Raw genomic sequence first — 20,745 nt, 5'->3', positions numbered from 1 at the left:
TGGCTAGGCAGGGGCTCCAGGCCCCAGAGCTTTGACTGAAGCCTACTAATGGTGAAGGGCTAGACTGGGGTGCCCTGGTCCAGAAGCAGTAACAACAACTGGCAATGATGCCCTGTAGGGCATGGAAGGAGCTGGGACCCAGGACTACCTCATCACTGAGGACTTGCCCAGTGCTAAGTGCTCTGGGCTAAGAGGTACTGGCAGTTCAGAGGTCAGGGCTTCCTGAAGAGGAGGACTCTGGGGTGGCTTGTGAAGCAGTGCAGGGACCAGGTGGTTTCCTCTGCTTTGCTCCAGACCCCAAGACACCTCTTCAGGTCTACGTGAATTCACCTGGCAGTCTGGGCATGGGGAGGTTCTCTGGGGCAGAAGGTAGCAAGTACTCTGAGTACAGAGAGACATAGACTCAGAATGCTCTCACATTCGCAGGAACCAGAACTCAGGGCCATTTGCAATTTGGGGGTGTACGTTTCTGCACATAGGCTGTGTGTGCCTGTGTTTGTCAGTCATTCGAGAATCAACAAACATCTAGTGAGTGCCTGCTGAGTGCTGATTCCACAGGGATTCTGTTCCAGCTCCTATGGCTGCATAACAATTTAGCCCCAGACTGAGTGGTGTAAAATAACCATTTGTTACACTCATGGATCCTGGAGGTTAGGCATTCAGACAGGGCACAGCATGAAAGGCCTATCTCTGCTCCAAGACGCCTGGTCCTCAGCTGTTAGATTCAAAGGCTGGGGGCCGGAATCATCTGCAGATTCATTCTTCCCATGTCTGGTGGTCGATGTTGGCCGTCAGCTGGGGACATGGGTTCCTTCTCATGGGGACTTTCCTGTGAGCTAGTTTTGAGTCCTGAGTTCTTCACAGCAGGGTGGCTGGCTTCTCACAGAGAAAGCATTCCCAAAGACAGAGCCAAGTAGGAGCACCTCCCTTTTATGACTTAACTTGGAAGTCAGCAGGCATCCTTTGTGCCATTTTTTATTGGTTAGAGCAGTCACAGCCCCACCCTGATTCGAGGGGAGGGAGCACAGGCCCCACCTCAGTGGGAGGACTTCACGTCACATCGTCACATCGCAATAAGCTTGTGGGACGGGAGATCCTTCGGCAGTCGCGGCTGCTGCAGAGCCGCACAGTCCAGTGTGATCCCTGCTACCCTAAGCACACGGCCAAGTGGTGTCAACAAACCGAGTGGTTCTAAACCCCCTGGGCGGGGGGAGACTGGTGCGGGAGCCCAGCCTTCAGGAACAGGCCCCACAAAAGTGTCCAGGGCTACATTTTTGCAGCATGAACTAGGAAGGGCCAGGCCAAAGAAGGGACACCAGATGGAGGTACAAACAATGTGGGATAAAAAGAAGGTGTGACCCTGGGAATGACATAGGGCATTCGTTTGTCCACTCCGTAACTCTGTCCTGAGGGCTGACTAACTGGCACTCCAGGCAAGGCCTGCTCTCTTCCCCCAGGGAGCATCCATGGGGTGGGGGCAGGGAGCTGGACAGAAACCAAAGCAAAGCGGTAAACGATGGTCCTTTGGAATCTGGGCCTTGAGAGACAGAATCTGAGACAGAGAATAAAGGAGAGCAGGAAGGAGGGGCCTTGATGAAGAAGCACTATTTAAACTGAGACCTAGAAGGCGAGAAGAATTCAGCCTTGTGATTGGGAGGCACTTCAGACAGAGGGAAGGACAGATGCAAAAGCCCTGTGGTGGACTTGCCTGTTGTGAGTTAATTTTGGCATCTGGGGGTGAAAGTGGCTGAAGAAGATAGTATGTAGCTAAGAGGAAGGAGAAAGGGAATGCAGGGTTGCCCAGATGCCCCTTGTGCCACCTCTGTGCCATCCATGTGCCATACAGGTGGGCAGCCAGACCAATGGCCTCACTCCCTCTGTGTGCTGCGTGCCCTCTGGGCGGGAGGGGGCACAGTCGCTGCAATCCAGCCCCCTTGACCCAACCCTTCCTCCCTCACCTCCACCTCTGGCTATGTTCTCCCTCTCTCCCAACCCCCTCACCCTGTGGCCCTCCTGCTCTAGCTGTGTCCAAGCCCTCTCCCTCCAGCTAAGAGCCCTCTTGCCTGCCCAGCTCCTCCCCCTCCTCCTCTTACCCTCCGGTTGTACCCTCTTACCACCACCACCACCCCCCCTCCACCCCCCCTCCTGCCTCCCGGGCCCGCCCGCGTGCCGCCCGGCTCCTCTGGCCCAGGTAAGCATCTCCTAATTTTGTTCCAGAAGATAGAAAACTCTTCGTGGGCATGCTCAACAAGCAGCAGTCCGAGGACGACGTGCGCCGCCTCTTCGAAGCCTTCGGGAACATCGAGGAGTGTACCATCCTGCGCGGGCCGGATGGCAACAGCAAGGGTGCGTGGGGGCGGGGCGGGGGAGCGGGCGGGCGAGGCCTTGGGCCCCACAGCAGCCCCCCCACCCCGGTCAGTCCTGGGCCTCCAGCTGGCCCCGACCTGCGACCTGCGAGCCGGGGAAGGATGCTTGGAAGGGGCAAGGCGGTCCGGCCTGAGGATAAGGGAAGGCCGCCATCCAAGTCCAGAGAGGGGCAGGGAGACTTAAAATAAGGATGCTTTTAAGTCTCCATCCCCGTCCAGGTCTTTCTCTGTCTCTGTGTGGTTCTGTCTTTGTGTTTCTCCGTGTCTCTCTTTCTCTCTCAGTCTCTGTGTCTCACCCATTCTGCTTTCATCCGGGATGCGCCCTCTCCCCTCGGCCCCTCGGGTGACTCACCTCTCAGCCCTCGCGCTTCTAAGGCCTCGCGCCTTGGCTCAGCCTCTCCCGTCCCCCCAGGGTGCGCCTTTGTGAAGTACTCCTCCCATGCCGAGGCACAAGCCGCAATCAACGCTCTGCACGGCAGCCAGACTATGCCGGTGAGTGGGGCGCTCCCGGATGAAGTGAGGACCCCGCGGTGGCCCCAGAGGGACCGAGAGCTCCGCAGGGCCCCGCCTGCCCTTGAGCTCCGTGCACACCTTGCCAAATGTGGGGCGCTCACAGCCTCCTCAAGAGGCAGGAAGTCGTTATCATTATCCCCATTTCTCAGACAAGGACACTGAGGCCCAGAGACGTAAGGAACTGGACTGCCTCTAGATTAAAAAACGCCTGCCGTGGGGTTAAGATCCCAGACAGCTGGGCGAGTGCAGGCGCTGGAACGTGCCGCCCAGCTCCACCCCTCCCCCTCCCCAGGGCCCTCCCCCAGAGGATCGGGTGGGTCCCGCCAGGGCAAGGACAGCTGGGAGAGGAGGCAGCTGGGGCAAGTGGGCCTCACGCGCAGTCCTGGCTGCAGGGAGCCTCATCCAGTCTGGTGGTCAAGTTTGCCGACACCGACAAGGAGCGCACGATGCGGCGAATGCAGCAGATGGCCGGCCAGATGGGCATGTTCAACCCCATGGCCATCCCGTTTGGGGCCTACGGCGCTTACGCACAGGCAGTAAGTGGGGGCGCAGCCGAGTGAGGGGCGGGGCCGTGCGCGCAGCTGTTCTCTAGCTCACTTTGCTCAGAGCCTGGGAGAGCAAGGAGGCCTAAGTGTGCTGAGGGGAGCCCTGCTCCTGGCCCAGGATATCCTGCTGTCCTGGAGCATGAGGCGTGATGAGGAGTGAACCCAGGGAGCAGAGACCAGAGGGGGCTAAGAGAAGTCTAGGCCAGTGCAGGGTGGCTTCCAGGAGGAGGTGGGCGGCTATTCTGGTTCTATAGAGAAGGAGCTGGAGAGGCCTCTAGGCTGGGCAGCAAGGTGGGGTGCTCTCAGCGCTCTTCCACTAGTCAGAGTCTAGGAAGCACCACCTGGAAGTGGTGAGAGAGGTGCCCGTGCTTGGTTGTCACCACTCTACCTCTGCCCTCACTCATGGGAGGCGGTCATTCGCGGCAGGGCTCCTTTGAGGTGCCCCAAAACCCTCTGCATCCACACTTGCCCTGAGGTCCCTTCAGACCCTGCCAGATGCTGCTGGACATCCACTTCTTCCCTCCACACTGGAGCCAGCTCTGTCCCGGTCTCCCGGGAGCTGACCCCAGACTTGTAACCACAGCCCCCACAGGGGTGGCCCTGAGGTCGGCCGGCGTTCCGGTTCTAAAGATATAAGCTCACTTCACTTCTTCAACAGTGTCCAAACTTGGCCATGTCAGCAACCTACCCAGTCCCCGCTCACCTTTGTGAGGACACTGGGGGTGCCCGGAGTTCTATTCATGATTCTCCTGTTGCTTCTACCCAACAGACTCCAAGTTAGGACCACCTTAAACAAATCCATGCCAAGTTAACTCTACAGAGGCTCACCTAACATGTCTCTGGAGCTCTGGCTGTCACATCTCCATGGATGACAGATCTTTCTTAGGGCTGACCAGCACCCATGGAGCCAGTCCCCTCCTCCTCCCCCTCTACAACTTTAGAGTCCCTAAGACCCTATCATTACTTATGAATACAGTTCTCTCAGAGGGTGGGGGTGGGGGATATATCTGAACTCCCTGGGTTTCAGGGCCTGGAAGGCTGGTCTCCAGGAGCTGAGCCCCCTGGTGGGGAGGGCTGCCCCCCTGGAAGCGCATGATATTTTTTCCACTTCCTCTGCCCCAGCTGATGCAGCAGCAAGCGGCACTAATGGCGTCAGTCGCACAGGGCGGCTACCTGAACCCCATGGCTGCCTTCGCCGCCGCCCAGATGCAGCAGATGGCGGCCCTCAACATGAATGGCCTGGCGGCCGCACCCATGACCCCAACCTCAGGTGAGTGGCCAGGTACCAACACTGGACCTGGTGTGGCAGGAAAGCAGCAGGTGGGACCTATTATTTGGCCAATTTCATCTACTGGTGGACCTTCCCATGGCCAGAGCACATGATGTATATGGACCCAAGCAGGCTTCATCCTCTGGAAGTTTGTAAGTGTTCTAATCCTGGAGCGCCTGGGTGGGTCAGTAGGTTAAGCGTCTGACTTCATCTCGGCTCATGATCTCAAGGTTCACGAATTTGAGCCCCACGTTGGGCTCTGTGCTGTCAGCTCAGAGCCTTGAGCCTGCTTCAGATTCTGTCTCCCTCTTTCTCTGCCCCTCCCCCATTCACATTCTCTCTCTCTCTCTCTCTCTCTCTCTCAAAAATAAATAAAAACATTAAAAAAAAATTTTTTTAATGTTTGAATCCCTGGAGACCTAAGGGAAGATGGGATGTGGGCCCCATGCAGTCAATGATATGATTTCAGGGTGGTGAAAGTTTCACTCAAGTTATTGAGCCATATCAGGAAGCAATTCATCTTGATCTCTTTTCTAGATCTCTAGAAAGAAATTCACATGAAAACACCTCCCCACTTTGAGGTCTGAGGGGAAAAAAATCTCGCCCATTCTGTGGCCTTGTTAGGTTCCTGGCCTAACCAGGGAAGGAGCCCCAGTTTTTTCACTTTTCTTTAATCCAACTTAGATTTGTTGGCTTTTCCCAAGACAAGTGCAAGAGAGATAAGCAAGAGAGATAAGCAAGAGAGAACCTCAAGAATTATTAAAGGACAGCGGGTTTGGAAATAACCCCATTCATAAAGCATGTTCTTTTTTTTTTTAATATTTATATTTGAGAGAGAGAGAGTACACACAAGGAGGAGAGGGGTGGGGAGAAATAGAGACAGAATATGAAGCGGGCTCTAGGCTCTGAGCTGTCAGTACAGAGCCCAACGTGAAGATCGAACTCATGAGCCGTGAGATCATGACCTGAGTGGAAGTTGGATGCTTAACTGACTGAGCCACCCAAGCTCCCCAGGATGTTCTTAATTAGATCTTGGCTATTGTTCAGTTAAGTGATTCTCAACCTGGGCCAGTTTTGTCCTCCCGCCCACCCAGGACATCTGGCAATGTCCTGAGACATTTTTGGTTGTCACAACTGGTAGGGGGAGTGCTACTGTAGTCTAGTAGGTAGAGGCCAGGGTTGTTGCTAAACATCCTATGATGCCAAGGAGAGCCCCTCACAATAAGGAAATGTCTGTCCTCAAATGTCAGTAGTGACAAAATTAAGAAACCCTTGTCTAGTCCCAAGGCCTGGCCCAACACCCCAGGTTCTCATTCATCCAGCTTCCTCAGCTCCCTGCACCATACTGGCAGCCTTCCTGACATCCAGGAGCTGTAGAGATTCCCTGATTCCTATAGGAAGAGGAAGGCCCTTTCCAGTATAATCATCAGTATGCCATCCACACCTTGGGCTCCACCCACCTGGCATAGAGAAGGCACAGGGTATTGTCATCTGACCCTGACTTTAGCCTTGTCACAATGGGCATCACCATTGCCTCCACTGGAGGAGGCCTCAGTGTCTATTTGGTGTATGAATAGGGCTGAGTCTGGACTCTGCAAAGGGCTCTCTCCTTATGTGCAAGGGAACATCAGAATTAAGACCTCCTCCCACCTGAGTAGCAAAACTCCTTCATGGGGAGCCAGATCAGCCCCTCAGTGATGCAGACAAGAGAGCAGAGCCAGCAACTTAGTAGCCCTGTAGTGGCTAAACAAGGACCAGCCCATCCTGACTTAGCTGGGGTGAGCAACATCCACTAAAAAAGATGAAAGGAAGATTAAGTGTAGTCAAAGTCAAGGACACTGAGAATAGTTTATGTGCTGCAGGTCCAAGGCCATGCTGCAGTCACTGGTCAGGGAAGCCTTCTTGGGGTGGGCCAGAGTTGGACTCTGCCTTGAAGGATGGATACAGTTGGGATGAGTGGTGTCACCATGAAGGGAGATAACCCCAGGCATGATTCACAGATAGGACTGACTTGGGAGGTCTTTTCCCAGGCCCTTGGAGCCAAGGGATAGAGCTCCATGGGTCAGCCTTCCTCACCTTGGTTCTGCTTGCCTCCCCTCCTCTTCCACACCTCTGCACTTCTGGAACCAGGTGGCAGCACCCCTCCGGGCATCACTGCACCAGCTGTGCCTAGCATCCCATCCCCCATTGGGGTGAACGGCTTCACCGGCCTCCCCCCACAGGCCAATGGGCAACCTGCCGCAGAAGCTGTGTTTGCTAATGGCATCCACCCCTACCCAGGTAAGCACATCTGGCAGCCCTTCCTTCCCCATGCAGCACATTCCTCATCCATTCTGTCCCTGCCCTTGCTTGTAATAGGGAACATGTGGCTCCTACCCTCTGCCTGTTCCTTGGTAGAACCCCAAATGTGATCAGAGAGAGCCAGCCTCCTGCCCTCCTTCAGGGAGCCCCTGGTTGGAGAGAAGAGAGCAGCCCATTCCTGGAGCTCCGTCAGGAAAGAGAAGAGAACAGATATGGTTGTACACTGACATAGAGAGGCTAGTAACTGCAAGTTAATTGGGAGTGAATTTGGCCCATAGGAAATGAGTGGAGAGAGACACTAAAAGAATAGTCATACTTAGTGTTAAGTAGGAAAAAAATCTCTTGTATGGATGAGGCAGAGGCATATAGATTTGACATTTTGACTAGTACATACTAGTTTGGTCCCTGGATCTGTACAAAACTGTGGTTGGCACTTCGGACAAGTGTGTCAGAACCATGGATAGCACCCCAGTGCTTCTTGCATAAATGCTGGCCTACAAGACCCAGGAGGCCTGTTCTGATGCACTTTGTTCCTCTCAAACTTAGCATGTCTCTTGTGGTGAGAGTACCCAGCTGCTTGCAGCAGCTCCTCTCTCTGGCCTTGAGGATGGACTGACATTAGAGTAGGGAAGCTGGGCCTAAAGCCCTAAGGTAGACTGGCAAGGGGCAATGTAATAGAGATGTGAAGAGGGCTGTCCTCCTTCCTGGAGGGCAGATGGTTACAGCACAGAGTCCCTGTAAGTACTAGTAAGTGCCCGGTCTGTGGCAGATGAAAGGGGGGGGGGGGGGCGGTGCTCCAGAAGGAGAACAGGACATGGGCCTATCCCCTGGGAGGTCAAAGCCAGTCAGGAACACAATATACATTGACAGCATAATGAGACAGTAAGGCAGAACAGAGCATCATCAGGAGCTTCCTGAGGAGGAGGCCCAGATCAACTTTAACAGATGGATAGGAATTAGAGAGGTGAGGGCGAATGAAGAACATAGTCCTGTAGAGGAGGCTGTCCTGGAGGCCCAGAGGCAGGGGGCCCCTTCCTGGCAGGGACAAGGGGTGGTAAGGAGTTTGGCCCAACTAGGACAGAGGAGGTCAGCTAAGGGGCAAAGTATGCCCTCTACTCTGCTCACCAGAATCATTTGTGTGTCTTTGTGAAATCACAGAAGCCCAGAGATTTTGATTTCAGTGTCTGGAGTGAGGCCCAGACATCCATAGAATATGAGAGTTCCACCAGCAGCAGAGTGCAAGGTCACTGTGCTAGCAAGAAATAGAGACTTTCCTGACTTTGACCTTGGAATTGTCTCTGATCTGATCCCAGAGGCTGGGATCCGTCTGGATCCCCACTCACCTCCCTGGGCCGCCAGGGCCGGCCCCCTACCACGTTGCTCCACACTTCTCCCCTCACTGCTAAGAGAAGCCAGAGAATCCCAGAGTAAAGGGGCAGGGCCAGAGGATCTGGACTATTGTTGAAGGATGAAGACTTCAGGCTGGCAAGGGAGGCAGGGAGAGGCTCGGCAAGCCAGAGGTGGGAGAGACCCCACCAAGCTCAGGTTCTTGGGCTCCTCCCCACTCTGGCTCATGGGCTGGGAGATACAGTCCCCAGCACATCTGGGTGGTTTCATTTCCCCCCTCCTCCCTGCCCGCAAGCCCATCTGGATCTCTGGATTTTGACAAACCTGTTTCTTCCCCACCCCCACCAGCATCTGTGAGCTGTTTCCCTCATGGAATTTGGAAATGTTCCTCTCCCCCATTTGTAACAATCTGCCACATCCCATAAACAATTCCCTGCCAGAGCAGGGGGGAGGGATGAGGGAAGGAAAGGAGAAAAGTAGTACATTAAAAAAATTAATTTACCATCTTTAAATGCAGAGTTTGGAGCTGCTATAATGAGCGAGATCCTTCAAAGTGTTCACTCTTTGGCAGTTACTAATGAGGTCATTAAGCAGAGAAGTAGAGAAGGGTCTCAGAAATGTTTTTTCTCCACTTCCTAGCCCCGGGTAGCTTCTCTATCCTCCCCTCTCACTCAACAAGATCACGTTGGAAGCACTCAGTGTGGCTTTTATTGCCACATAACACCCCCGAAGGGGTGGCTCTCACAACTGCTAAGGACCATTTGCTCCTTACGTCACAGAATGTGCTCAGCACTTGCTATGATTCTGGTCCTGTGCTGGGCAAGCTGCCATGTAAGTTGTGCAGGTGATATTTTGCATAGGCCATCCAACTGGCCAGAGGAAGAGACACCTTTTTCTAATTTGCATAAAGGCACTTTGTGTTTGAGCAGCTGGGAAGACTGAGAGGGCAAAGCTAGACATGGCTCTCCAGAGAGCTGGGGCTGGTAGAGGAGTCAGGCAGAGGGGGCAAAAGGGTAGAGAAGACCAGCCCAACAAGCATCATCACCATTACCACCTCCCCACCAGGAGCTCCTGGCTCCAGTCTCCAACTCGAGGGAAATAGACGAATAAGGTTTCGTCCTGGGACAACCCCAGGCTGGAAGGGGCCTGCATCCTGACCTGTCTTCAGCTCCCCACTCTGAGCAGTGCCCTCCTGGGCCCAGCTCTCCTGCAGCCATCTACGCTGTCTCCCAGGACCACTGCCCCTTGGATTTTCCCTGGGCTCCCCTGCAGCTCAGGTGCTGTTGTTCTAGTGGAAGGTTACCGAGAGGTTTAGGGACAAGAGCTCGGAAGGGAAGTTTGGGAATTCTTCCTGGTCTGCAGGCCCCAAAGCCTAGCACTACCAGCCAGCTGGCTGGCCTGGGTTGCCAGGCAGATATAAGCCCAGATAATTGTCTTCCTGCCTTGCTGTGTTATCCACTCTGCCTTGGACATATTGAGGCTGGATCTGTCTGGGTACCCACTCACCAACCTGGGCCTCCAGGGCCAGCCCCCTACCACGTCAGTCATCAGTGGGTGGCCTTGGTCACCAGAGGCAGTGCCCACATTCGCCAGGCTTTTACCCACAGCACCTGTAGACACAACAGAGGCAACAGAAATGGGCCAAGCCTTTGCCCCAGTCCAGCCTCCCCAGGTTGCTTGCCAGAGTATCAGCCTAAGGCTCCTCTCCTTAAACTGGGCAGTAGACAGCCCAGACTCACGAGATCAGGTGGGAGGAAGGTCCTTGGTCTTGTGGTTCTTCAGTTTTTGGGGCCACATGGGGCAGACCTCATTTGTGTGGCCAGTTCCTGCTGAATGTGTCTCGGGCGTGACCTCAGAGTGCAAGGCCTCCTTGCCTTGTGCAAACTCCCTAAGGATAAAGGAGAGGTCCCTGTGTTTGAGCAGCACGGGTGGCCCAGGAGGACAGTGTGGCAGGATGAAGCCTCCCATGCCCTTCATTTCACCCAGCTGGGATCTGCCCCTGACTTGTGTTGGGGATAAGTGAGGAGGAGACCACCCTCTTGGTAACCTCTAGCCTCCTCACCCGTTTTCCCACAGCCCTCGTCCAGGACCAGGTCGCTCAGGTATCTTCCCACCAAGCCCCTCATGGTGGAGCCCTCCTCTGGCATCTCCTTCCCGTCCCTTCACAGCCTTCTTCATGAGCGACCCATCCCACCCCACCCCACCCCACCCCACCCCAAGCCGGCTGCAGCCTGAGTCCCCCAGCCCCCAGGCAGGGTGGGGGCAGACGCCACAGTGGCTGGGAAGGGCAGTGCCGCCGAGGCATCATCTCCCCGGGCACGGCGGGGGAGAGGCTGGTCTGGGTGGGCATCGCTGACTTCTGCTCCCTTGGCTCCCCTGCAGCACAGAGCCCCACCGCCGCGGACCCCCTGCAGCAGGCCTACGCTGGAGTGCAGCAGTATGCAGGTCGTTAGTATCCTCACGTCCCCACACCTGGGGCACCAATGCCCCCTTTCCTCCCCAGGCCTGGGCCCGGAGCTGGGGAGGGGAGGGGGAGGAGTGGGAGGGGCGGGAAGGGTATCCTGGGAGAGGACCCGCTCCCCTTCTACGAGCCCCCAGCATTCAGGCAGAGTTTACTTCTGATGGCCGGTACCCTTTGCAGCGGTGGGTGGTCAGAACTTCACACGAGTAGGTGAGCCAGGCTGAAGCTCTGGGCAGATACTCGGCTCTGAGGCCGGACTTTCCTCCCAACCTTGGTGCTTCCAGGGCTGGTTTGTGCTGGGGGAGAGGCCAGAATTCACAGTCACTGGTCTGGCAAATGTAGATGCCTGGGTTTGAGGGAAGGAGCGACCCTGGAAGAGAAGCAGTTCTGCTCCTTCCCCCATCCACATCCAGGCAGCAGGAATGGGGCTCCAGCGAGGGGACATAGGCAGCCAGCGGTAGAAAAAAAGAAGTGAGAAGAGATAGCCTTGGGGCCAGCAGATGGCCTTAGGTCACTGAGTGGGGAGGTGATCAGCCACTGTAGGAAGCCCAAGGCAAGCTATCAGTCATTATCCTCTGTCTGTCTTTCACACACACACACACACACACACACTATAATCATCTCTGCCCAGCCAGTCTCCTGCTGTCTGGCCAGGTCAGAAAGAGCCAGCAATATCTCTCCTGAGGGCAATATGAGGACTCTGGTGAAGCTGGCCTCTCACATCTGGAGGTCAGGGGAAGCTCTCTCACCTGCTGGGACCCTTGAACTCTGACCTCAGATCCTGTACCTTTGGAGGCAGGCCAGGCTGGGGACAGGGACTGGCCATTCCTGTTCCACCTCTGACCCTTTCCAATTGAACCCAGAAAGTACCAAGTTTGGCCAACTGAGTCCTTTGCCCCTGAGAACCACCCCCTGGCAGGATCCCAGAGGCCAAGCTCATACGTAGGGTGGCACCCCACCTCCCACACAGGTGCCATCTGAGTGGGAGGAGGGTACAGGTGCCAGAGTCAGCCCTGGCTCAAGGAATGGGGATTCCTGGTGGTGTGGGTGATCTTGTGCGGGCACTCCAATGTTTTTGATGGTCTGTTATTGTGGATTATCCACAAATGCGGGTGCTCCATTTTTTCAGAATAAGCTTGCCTTCCCCCAACTGCATGCACACGTGCGCGCACACACACACACACACACACACTGCTGAACTGGCTTTATCTTAAGTGGCTAAGCTAAAACGCCCCTTTTGGCTGGTCTGCTTTTACTGCTCAACACTGAAGTTTCTCTCTTTCTTCCTGCCTCTCACTCTGTCTCTCTCCATGTCACTGTCGCTGTCTCTTCTCTCGCCTCTTCTCTTTGGCCCTCCAGCAGCCGCCTACCCTGCTGCCTATGGTCAGATAAGCCAGGCCTTTCCTCAGCCACCTCCAATGATCCCCCAGCAACAGAGAGAAGGTGAGTTTTTGAGCTGGGGCTCCTAGGCCCCTCCCCACCCCCTTCTGTCCCCAAAGGGGCTGCTCACCTGGGCCTTCGGCTGGGGTGTTTCGTTTGAAAGGTGACCATGTTTGTGTGTGGTGTTGAGGAGGGTGAGGGAAGACAGCCCAATCGTGACATGGTGCATTTTCCAATCCAAACATGGAGGTGGGCTTCTCAAGGGCAGCTCTGGAAACCCAAGTGGCAGGAGGGCAGGAAGGTGGAGCCCTGGAAGAGGTGGGGGTCCAAGAATCCCCCATCACCTGATGGGCAGGATTTGGCCAGTGGAGAGGAAGGGGAGAAGTAGGAATTCTCACCGCGGGGCCGGAGTAGGGAGACCTGTTCATCACGGACAGGAGAACTTGTATCCTCTGGGTGCTCCCAGCTGGAGCTCCCAGGGTGAGACTCCACAGGCAGGTGCGGGAGTGGGAGTGCCTCTGTGCAACCTAGTGGAAGGAGAGGTGCCTGGAAAGTCACATCCAGAGGCCCTGGTGTGCACAGGGCAGGCAAGGCCAGTGGGGTTTGGGAGGCTGGGATCTGATAAAGACCCTCAGTGTCTTCCCGTTCCAGAGACTAGAGACCCACAGGGAGCTGGATAAATAAGCCCACCCTCAGGATTCTGTGGGCATGCTCACAGAAAGCCCAGTGGAGGGGGGGGGGGCAGGGATACTAACAAGGTCTTGCCTTCCCTAGCCCATGAAAAGGGTTACCCACCAGTGAGGCCACTGCATCTGTCCCAGGAGCCCATTTGGCCAGAGGATTCCGATGGTCTCCAGATAAGCAGCTCATAGTCCCTGCAGCATAGGTCCCCAGAGCCAGGAGATGTGGGTTAGCCCTGGAAAAGACCCCGGGGTCTGCTAGTCCTAACGCATTGGTCGGATGGGCCCCAAACATGCCCCAGATGGCTGAGAACCTGGACTTCTAAGCAAATCCATCTGGATCTGACTCCCAGTTTATGGCCACCTTCTTCCCCTTCCCCTTGATGTCCTTACCTATAAAATGAGAACAGTGAGGATTAGTTGCTAGAGAAGCATGAAACTCAAAGCTCACGTCTGACTCAGAAGTCCAGAAATTTCCTATGGATTTCTCGCTGTGCACACAGCCTTTCCTTCACCAAACCGTCATCCCTCCAAAGTTGTACATGATGCCCACCACCCCAGTTGACACACACTGGGCAGCTCCTGAGATCTGTGTCATCACCTCTCCACGGCCAGGAAGGCCAAGCTACAGGAACCCAGAGGAGTGTGCGGTGGGGCCCCTGCCCATAGCCTGCGAACACGGCCTGGTCTGGCTCTGTCTGGAGTGGCATCTGGGCCCGCTGGTGGTGAAGTGGGGGCGGGGGGTCCAGCAGCCCTGCCTCCACCAGAGGGTCCCTTCATTGGTCTGTGGCCCTTGAGCCTGCTTTGCTCCTGCCCTCCTCCCCTTCAGTCCAGCTCTTCCAGTGCCATGTCAGTGAGAGCAGAGCCATGAAGGGCAGGGTCCAAGAGTCCCAGTCTTGCCCATCCAAGCCCAGACCAGAGCACAGTGCCCACAGGCACTATCACCCCACTGGCCTTAGGCTGACACACCCTCAGCCCGCAGTCAGTGCCCTGCATCACTCTGGCCTGTGGGCTGAGGGGTCTCTAAACTCTACCACACACACACACACACACGCACACACACGCACACACACACACACACACACACACACGCCTGCAGGTCAGTGCTTCTCTGACCAATACACAGGTTAGCCCCTAACCCTGGCCTTAAATAGACTGAGACCCTCCATCTACTCCCTGTTCATCCTCTCTTACACTCTGCACCACCCCATGTATCTCACTCTGCACTTCTCATACCTTCCTTCCATCTCTGAGCAGCTTCAGCTCCCTACCCCTGTGCCCAGCTCCCCAGACCAGACCTGGTGAGGCCAGTCTCTGCTCCAGCCATCTCTCAGATGCGGAATCTCCCTTTATTGTCCACACTCTTCCTGACGGGAGCACAGGACGAGCCACCATAGGAGAGCAGGGCATGGGGAAGGGTGAATCGTGGACCCAGATGTGTACAGAAACCAGGTTTCATACAAGGGTGAGCTCATGGTGCTGGGAGCGGGGCTGTCAGAGAAGGCTTCGGGTGCCTTGGAGGATGAGGTCTTCAGCACATAAATATGGACAGACAGACACTCAAGGCAGGGAGAACAGGAACAAAGGCATGGGTGCTGCAAAGTATGAGGTGAGCCTGGGCTTGGGGATGGGACCAGGTGGGGAGACAGGACGGGGTGGGCTGCAGCCAGACCAGAGTCATGTCCACAGTGTTATATGAAGCACAGGTGAGAAAGAAGGCTGTGTTCCTCCAGCCATGATAGTGGTTGGCCCTTTCTGTCATGGTTACCACCCCCCGTGAATGTCACTGACATACTTGGACACACTGGTTGTGGGAGAGACCTCCTTCTAGGATCTTGTCTTTGAGCCGAGCCTGAAAACCAACAGATGCCTGAATTCCTGGAGGCTCTCAGCTCCAAGATGGGTTGAGGTTACCCTCAGGGCTGCTCCAATCCTGGCTCTGCCCAGGGCTGCAGTGTGGCCAGAATAATCACCTCCTGTGTCTGGAGCCCTGCTTCACCATTTCTCAGAAGGCTGGGTGGGACCAGATTGATCTTACAGTCCTGCTGGTGATGCCATCTGGATGCTGTACTATCTGTGGATGAGGAAATGCAGGAAGGGCTTGGGGATGGAAGACAATGTGTGTGCTCCCTCTGGAGGGGTGAGGGGCAGGGGGCTAGGCTGGGGCTGTGAGAGCCATTCCTGTGAAGTTCAACGACACACCATACTGATGGGATGAGCCTGTGGGCTCTGACCTTGAAGGCTCTTTGAGACTTTAAGTTGAATAGATATAACATCCACATAAAGCATCTTGTCTAACTTGAAGTGAGGGTCCCGGGTTCAAGGCAGGTGGCTACATGGGGTGGGACAGTGAGGGAAGCCTGAAGAATGGGATGGAAGGAAGAAGGAAGGCAGTGCTGAGGGAGGGGCAGGAGGGCAGGAGAAGGCAAATGCCCCTGCCCCCTACAGCTCCCAATCTGACTGCAGAGAAAACCTCTCAGAGCGAAAGGAGAAAGAGCCTCAGACCACAGAGTGTAGACTTAGGGAGCACTGGAAGAGAGAAGGTACGGGGAGAATCTGGGTGGGAGTCCTGGAGGAGGTGTGGCTTAGATTAGGCCTTCAAGCTGATTTCTGCCCGGAGGGGACTCACATCTAGCTGGGGACCATCAAGGGACGCATTCAGAGTATGAACCAGTGAGAACATGGCATGGCTGGAGATGGGGTAAGCTTGGGGGATTCAGCAGCAGGGACCCCTGGAGATGGGTGAGGGAGCATGCTTGCGTGGGTTCTGAATGCGCCGTCAGCAGGCACTTTTCCTGGGAGACAGTGGTCCAGGAAGGAGAGGCTGAGGGTGGGAGGCTGAGGGTCGATGATGCAGGATGGGGACCAAGGACCCAGGAGGTCAGACACTCAGAGGGTCGCTTTGGTGGTCAAAGGGGTCTTTGGAAGGAACAAGGAGGAGAGTGAGGGTCCAGAGACTTGCTCCTGAACTGGGTTACCTGGCAACCTCACCTGTCCCAGAGAAGCAGGATGTGGTTCTGGCCTTGCAGCCACACACAGCCCACATCGATGCCTTACTACCTTCACTTTTGAGCTCATGCTTAGTCTCAACCAGTCTCTGGTCAGAGCCTCGGTTCTTCTACGTCTCTAACAAATGCAGCTTTGCATGGCCTCCACAGGTTGGAAACCATCACTGGAATGACCACGTTCTAAAAGGTTAATAACACGTAGCATACTCTGTTTAAAATGGCAAGAAAGAGATGAATCATCTTGGAAATATTTCCATTTCAAAGTTAAAATTGAGAATTATGGTTATTTAAACAAAACATAACTCTTTAGCTGTTTGGAAATTTTAGAAATCCAAAGGCTTCAACAGTGTTCAGGGTTTCTGGGCACGGAGATTTATGATAGGGAGAGAGGAAAGCACAGAGTTCAGAGGCAGATGGCCTGGGTCCATATCCTGGCTCTCTCACCTCAGCCGTGTGATTTTTGGCAGGTGACTTAACCTCTCTGGGCCTCCGTTTGCTCATCTGTAGTGGGAGTGATGACAGTACTTGCCTCAGAGGGCTGCTAGAAGATTCAGTGACTTAACCTACATATAAAGCGCTTAGAAGAGCCTGACATGTAGTTCACGCTGTAGAAGTGGCAGGTTGTTACCACTGTCAGGAAATGGGGAGCTCCGTGTAATAAGGCTTGCAGGTACCCCGGCTAATCACGGAGCTGTGCCGTGAAACCCCTCCTGTGCACCTAACCTGTTGGAGGAGGCTAGAGAAGTCCTGATGTCTGTACTCGGGACTGGGGCTGAGTGAGAGGTTTGGGGCAGGGGAAGGTTGGGCACCAGGTGGGAAGCAGTGGCTGCGGATTTTGGAGGAAGATGGGCCAAGCAGCAGCCAGCTGGGAGGTCCCAGCTGGGGCCTGGCTGTGGGACGTGACAAGAAGCTTCTCACCTGGCACCATGGGCCTGCTGGGCTGCCCAGGGCCATTCCAGAGCAGGTGCTGGGCCGGAGGGCGGCCGCCTGGCCTTCCCCAGCTCTCCCTACTCCTGCCTGTCCTCAGTACCTCCTCTCCCTGGCTGACCAGGCCTTGGCACATTTACCCCCTTCACTCGTCAGCTCTGCCCCTGGAGCGAGTTGCCAGGCACCATCTTATAGATCCATTTTGCAGCAAAGGTGACTGAGGCACAGAGAGGTTCAGTGACTTGACCAAGGGCAGGGCGGAGACCAGAGCTCAGGCTTGGGGCTCAGCAGTCCCCACTCCTCCATAGCCGCCCTTGGATCTTGGATGAGACCCCCCCTCCCAACCTTGCCCCCCTCCCTGCTGCCGCTGCCTAACTCGCTCACCTCTCCTCTGTCTCTCTCTTCCCCCCACCCCGCCATCCCTCCTCCCTGCCCCCCCCCCCCCCCCCACCGCAGGGCCCGAGGGCTGTAACCTGTTCATCTACCATCTGCCCCAGGAGTTTGGGGACGCTGAGCTGATGCAGATGTTCCTCCCTTTCGGTAATGTCATCTCCTCGAAAGTGTTTGTGGATCGGGCGACTAACCAAAGTAAATGCTTTGGTGGGTAAAGATAACAAACCAACTAGCTTCACCCAGGACAGGGCGGTGCTCGCACCAATTTACCGGTGTCCGACTGCTTTTAACCTGCTCCTTCACATCGCCCCCACCCCCAGGTGCTCCCTATGGCCCAGCCCCCAGCCTCCACCTCCCACTCCTCTTCTCTCTGCTACTGTTCTTTTGGCTTCTTGGCTTTCCCTGCCCGCCCATGCTCCCCCCTCCCCCATCACAGTCCAAGAGACAGGTCCCCCTGCCTGTCACAAGGCCCAGTTTCCACCCACTGAGAAGGGGAAGGAGTCACCTTGGGCCAGGGTGGTGGAGGCATCGAGCAGAGCCCATTCTCCCAGCAGCTCCCCGTCTTGCAATCATAGAGGCCCTGGTGGATGCCACGCATGATCCTTGGGGTGGGGGGGTCTGCCCAGCTGAGGCCCCTATCCTGCCTGCCCCTCGGGCTCCTCTCTATCCTGCCCCTGCCGCCCTTCTCTGTCTACCCTGCTCTTTGCTCCCCTCCTGCCACCCACTGAACCCTCCTTCCCCCACCACTCCCTCAGGCCACCAGAGCCACATTGCTGAGGAGTCAGGAAGAACAAACTGGTCCTGCCCTCAGGAAGCCTCAGGTCTGAGCTTAGATGAAAATCATGCCTACCCCGCAGCACTGAAGTCTGCAAGGCACCAAGTAATGGAGCAAAGAGAAAGGCAGGTGGATGGAAACAGTGAGGAAGGGGAGGGAACTTTGCAGAGGGAGAACAAAGTGGGTGTGGGAGCCTAAGGACAGTGAATGAGGGAGCCAGCAGGAGGCTTGGGGAGAAGGGATCCTGGGAGGCCAGCTGTGAGGGAGGGGCTGTGTTGGGGGTGCTGACCATCAGACGAGGATGCTCCTGGGATGGAGGCAGAGGGAGATGAGGGGAGGTCCTTGAGCTGAGAGTAATAGAAGGAAAATACAGCTTTTAGGAAGTGTGCATGGCGGCAGGATGCTAGACGGGACGGGGGACTTGGGAAGATTTGGAGTATGGTTGTCAGATAAAATATAGGGTTCCCAGTTAAACTGGAATTTCTGATGAACAATGGATGCATCTTTTGTGTGTAAGTATGTCCCAAATATTATATGCAATATGTTCCATGCAATATTGGGGATATACTTACAGTAAAAAAAAATTCATTGTTTACCTGAGATTTCAATTCAACTGAGCATCCTGTGTTTGGATTTGCTGCAGACCTCCTGGAATTCGGCCTCTCCCACACCTCTCCCCTCCACTCTAGCTCCTCTCCTGTCTCCTCTTTTGCCTCTATTAGCCGTGTCTCCGCGGCTAGATCCACTCATGGGTCCCCAAGGAGTGAGGAGTCCAGTCCCCAGAAGAGCCACACATGGGACCAGAGCTGGGTCTGCCAGAAGCTTAGCTCTCCAGGTCGAACCCCAGATCCCGGGTCTGTGAGGACAGAGTAGGGGCCTGTGTTACCTGGGGAACCCCGATCACAGCTTGGGACGGTGTAGGGGAGACCATACAAGTGTGTAGAAGCATCAGCAAGCCCTTGTTAAAGAGATTCCAGTTTGGAGACCACTTTCCCAGAACCATGAAAGGCTTGTGGTTTTAGATAATATTCCCCAAAGCAGTCAAGACCTTTGAACCTTTGTCCCTTGCCCTCTGGCAGCCGCCACAGGAAGTTTGTGGTACTTGGAGGGCATAGAGTTGCCCCAGGAGTTCATTTGTCTTTGGGTATGAGAAGACAAAGAAAAAGACAGAGACAGGGGTTGAGCCCCTCCCTTGTTGGACTGATACTTCTCCTGACAAATTACAGTTACATATGTAAGAACAACAAACTGGAGATTATTGCCTTTGCTCTTTAAATAAGCCTTGAATGTTCCCTACATCAGAAGAAAGACATCTGCTAAGAGCCCACAAAGCTCTGGGCACCTGGGCCAGCAGGCTTGGTCTCCGGCCTCAACCTCGGAGCATTTGTGCTGTGGCTCCTGTGAACACAGCCCGTTTTTTCGTAGCCATTCTTGGAGTCTGCCCCAGACACTACCCTTGCCATTTGCCTATTTAAATTCTCCAGGACCAAGGTTTTTTTCCCTGCTTTTTCTGAAAATCATCTTCTGTATACCTCTGCTCTGGCTTTCCTTTATTCCTGAACAGACAGACTTCTAGCACTAAACATCCACTGGCCTTAGAGAAGGATGTGCTCCTGCCTTGAGGGCCCGGCTGGGCCCAGTCGTTCCTCCCAGAGCCCCTGGGGTTCCTTTTTTCTTGCTCTGGCAGCTGAGTTTTCCGCAACTCCCCCGGAAGCCTTTAGTGTGAGAACCAGCTCCAGCACTCATTCAAAGTCAGGTCATTTAACTCAGAGCCTCAGTGTCCTCATTTGTGAAATGAGGACACCGGTAGTCATTTCTCAGGGGCGGGGCCCAGTGTGAGGTTACAGGAGGGTGGCTGTGTGTGAGGGGCTTTGCCAGAGTAAACCCTCAGGAGAGGCGAGAACGCCCTTTGTTCCCAAAAGGAGGAATCGTTTTTGAGTAAATGTGGTCCTATGTTAAAGTGAACCCTTCAAAGGCCACACTTGTTCTTTATAAGCATAAACAGAATCTCCCAGGGGGCTTTGTGAGCTGATGTGCAGCGCTAATGGTAGCTATGTTGGAAGAAGGCCTCGGGGGACACCAGGAAGGTATCCTCCCCACATGGCTCCCCACAATCTGTGAGGCAGGAACCTTCTCAAGGCTGGGGGGGGATGGGGGGATCAGACTCTGGGAAGAGGGACGTAGTCCTAGAAACCACAACAATGGGAGATGGTGTCCAGAGCCCCGTTCAGCAACCCTGACTGCTCACCAGTTAACAAAACTAGTTGAGGAAGAGAAGTTTCCTTGAGCCTGGAACCCTTCCCAACCCCCCGGGGCTTCGAGAGACTCTAAACTCTTCTGTGAAGGCTGGGCTTCTTCCCTGCAGGACCTCTTCTCCCCCACTCTCCCCACTGGGTGGCTGCCTCTCTGCCCTAGATAGCACCTCCAGCCCTTCTGTCTTTCTCCCAGCTCTTCTCTGCTTTGCTCAGATTTGTTTCCTGCAAAAAGAGCCACTGAGGACAGGGGGCAGGTGGCGAGGTAGAGTTGGAGCTGACAGGCCAGCAGAGGAGAGAGGGGTGGAACCTGTCACCCTCAGTGAGGCTGTCTGGTCCCAGCAGGGAGAGAAGATTTAGTTCAACCACCTTCCTAAATCTGGGGGAGAGCAGTGTAACAGACTTACAGTGCACAGCTTTGAAAACTGTTCTGCTCTGCTAGGACTTGACTGTGGTCATTGGACGCAGATGTTGGTGGGGTGAGGGATTGGCCGGGGGGGAGATGAGAGGAGGAGGTAGAAGGATGC

At 55.1% G+C, this 20,745-nt stretch overlaps 1 protein-coding gene across 50 annotated transcripts in view; it reads left to right on the top strand.

The window, feature by feature from the left end:
- Positions 1-20,745, top strand: part of CELF4 (CUGBP Elav-like family member 4) — a 297,443-nt gene that overhangs the window by 264,038 nt on the left and 12,660 nt on the right. For 5 of the 50 annotated variants that reach the window (XM_043558675.1, XM_043558664.1, XM_043558662.1 and 2 more), the window contains exons 4-11: positions 2,221-2,346; positions 2,779-2,858; positions 3,272-3,415; positions 4,547-4,694; positions 6,825-6,974; positions 10,725-10,790; positions 12,163-12,246; positions 17,255-17,338. In XM_043558675.1, the coding sequence (XP_043414610.1) occupies positions 2,221-2,346; positions 2,779-2,858; positions 3,272-3,415; positions 4,547-4,694; positions 6,825-6,974; positions 10,725-10,790; positions 12,163-12,246; positions 17,255-17,338 (882 nt within the window). Of the gene's footprint in view, positions 1-2,217; positions 2,347-2,778; positions 2,859-3,271; positions 3,416-4,546; positions 4,695-6,824; positions 6,975-10,724; positions 10,791-12,162; positions 12,247-17,254; positions 17,339-17,946; positions 18,092-20,745 lie in introns of all 50 variants that reach the window. The other 45 variants (XM_043558698.1, XM_043558663.1, XM_043558666.1 and 42 more) reach the window with 21 other exon arrangements.

This window comes from Prionailurus bengalensis, chromosome D3 (assembly GCF_016509475.1).
Source record: "Prionailurus bengalensis isolate Pbe53 chromosome D3, Fcat_Pben_1.1_paternal_pri, whole genome shotgun sequence".
Lineage (NCBI taxonomy): Eukaryota > Metazoa > Chordata > Mammalia > Carnivora > Felidae > Prionailurus > Prionailurus bengalensis.
The sequence above is the reverse complement of the archived record's forward strand: the minus strand, read 5'-3'. Positions and strand labels throughout refer to the sequence as shown.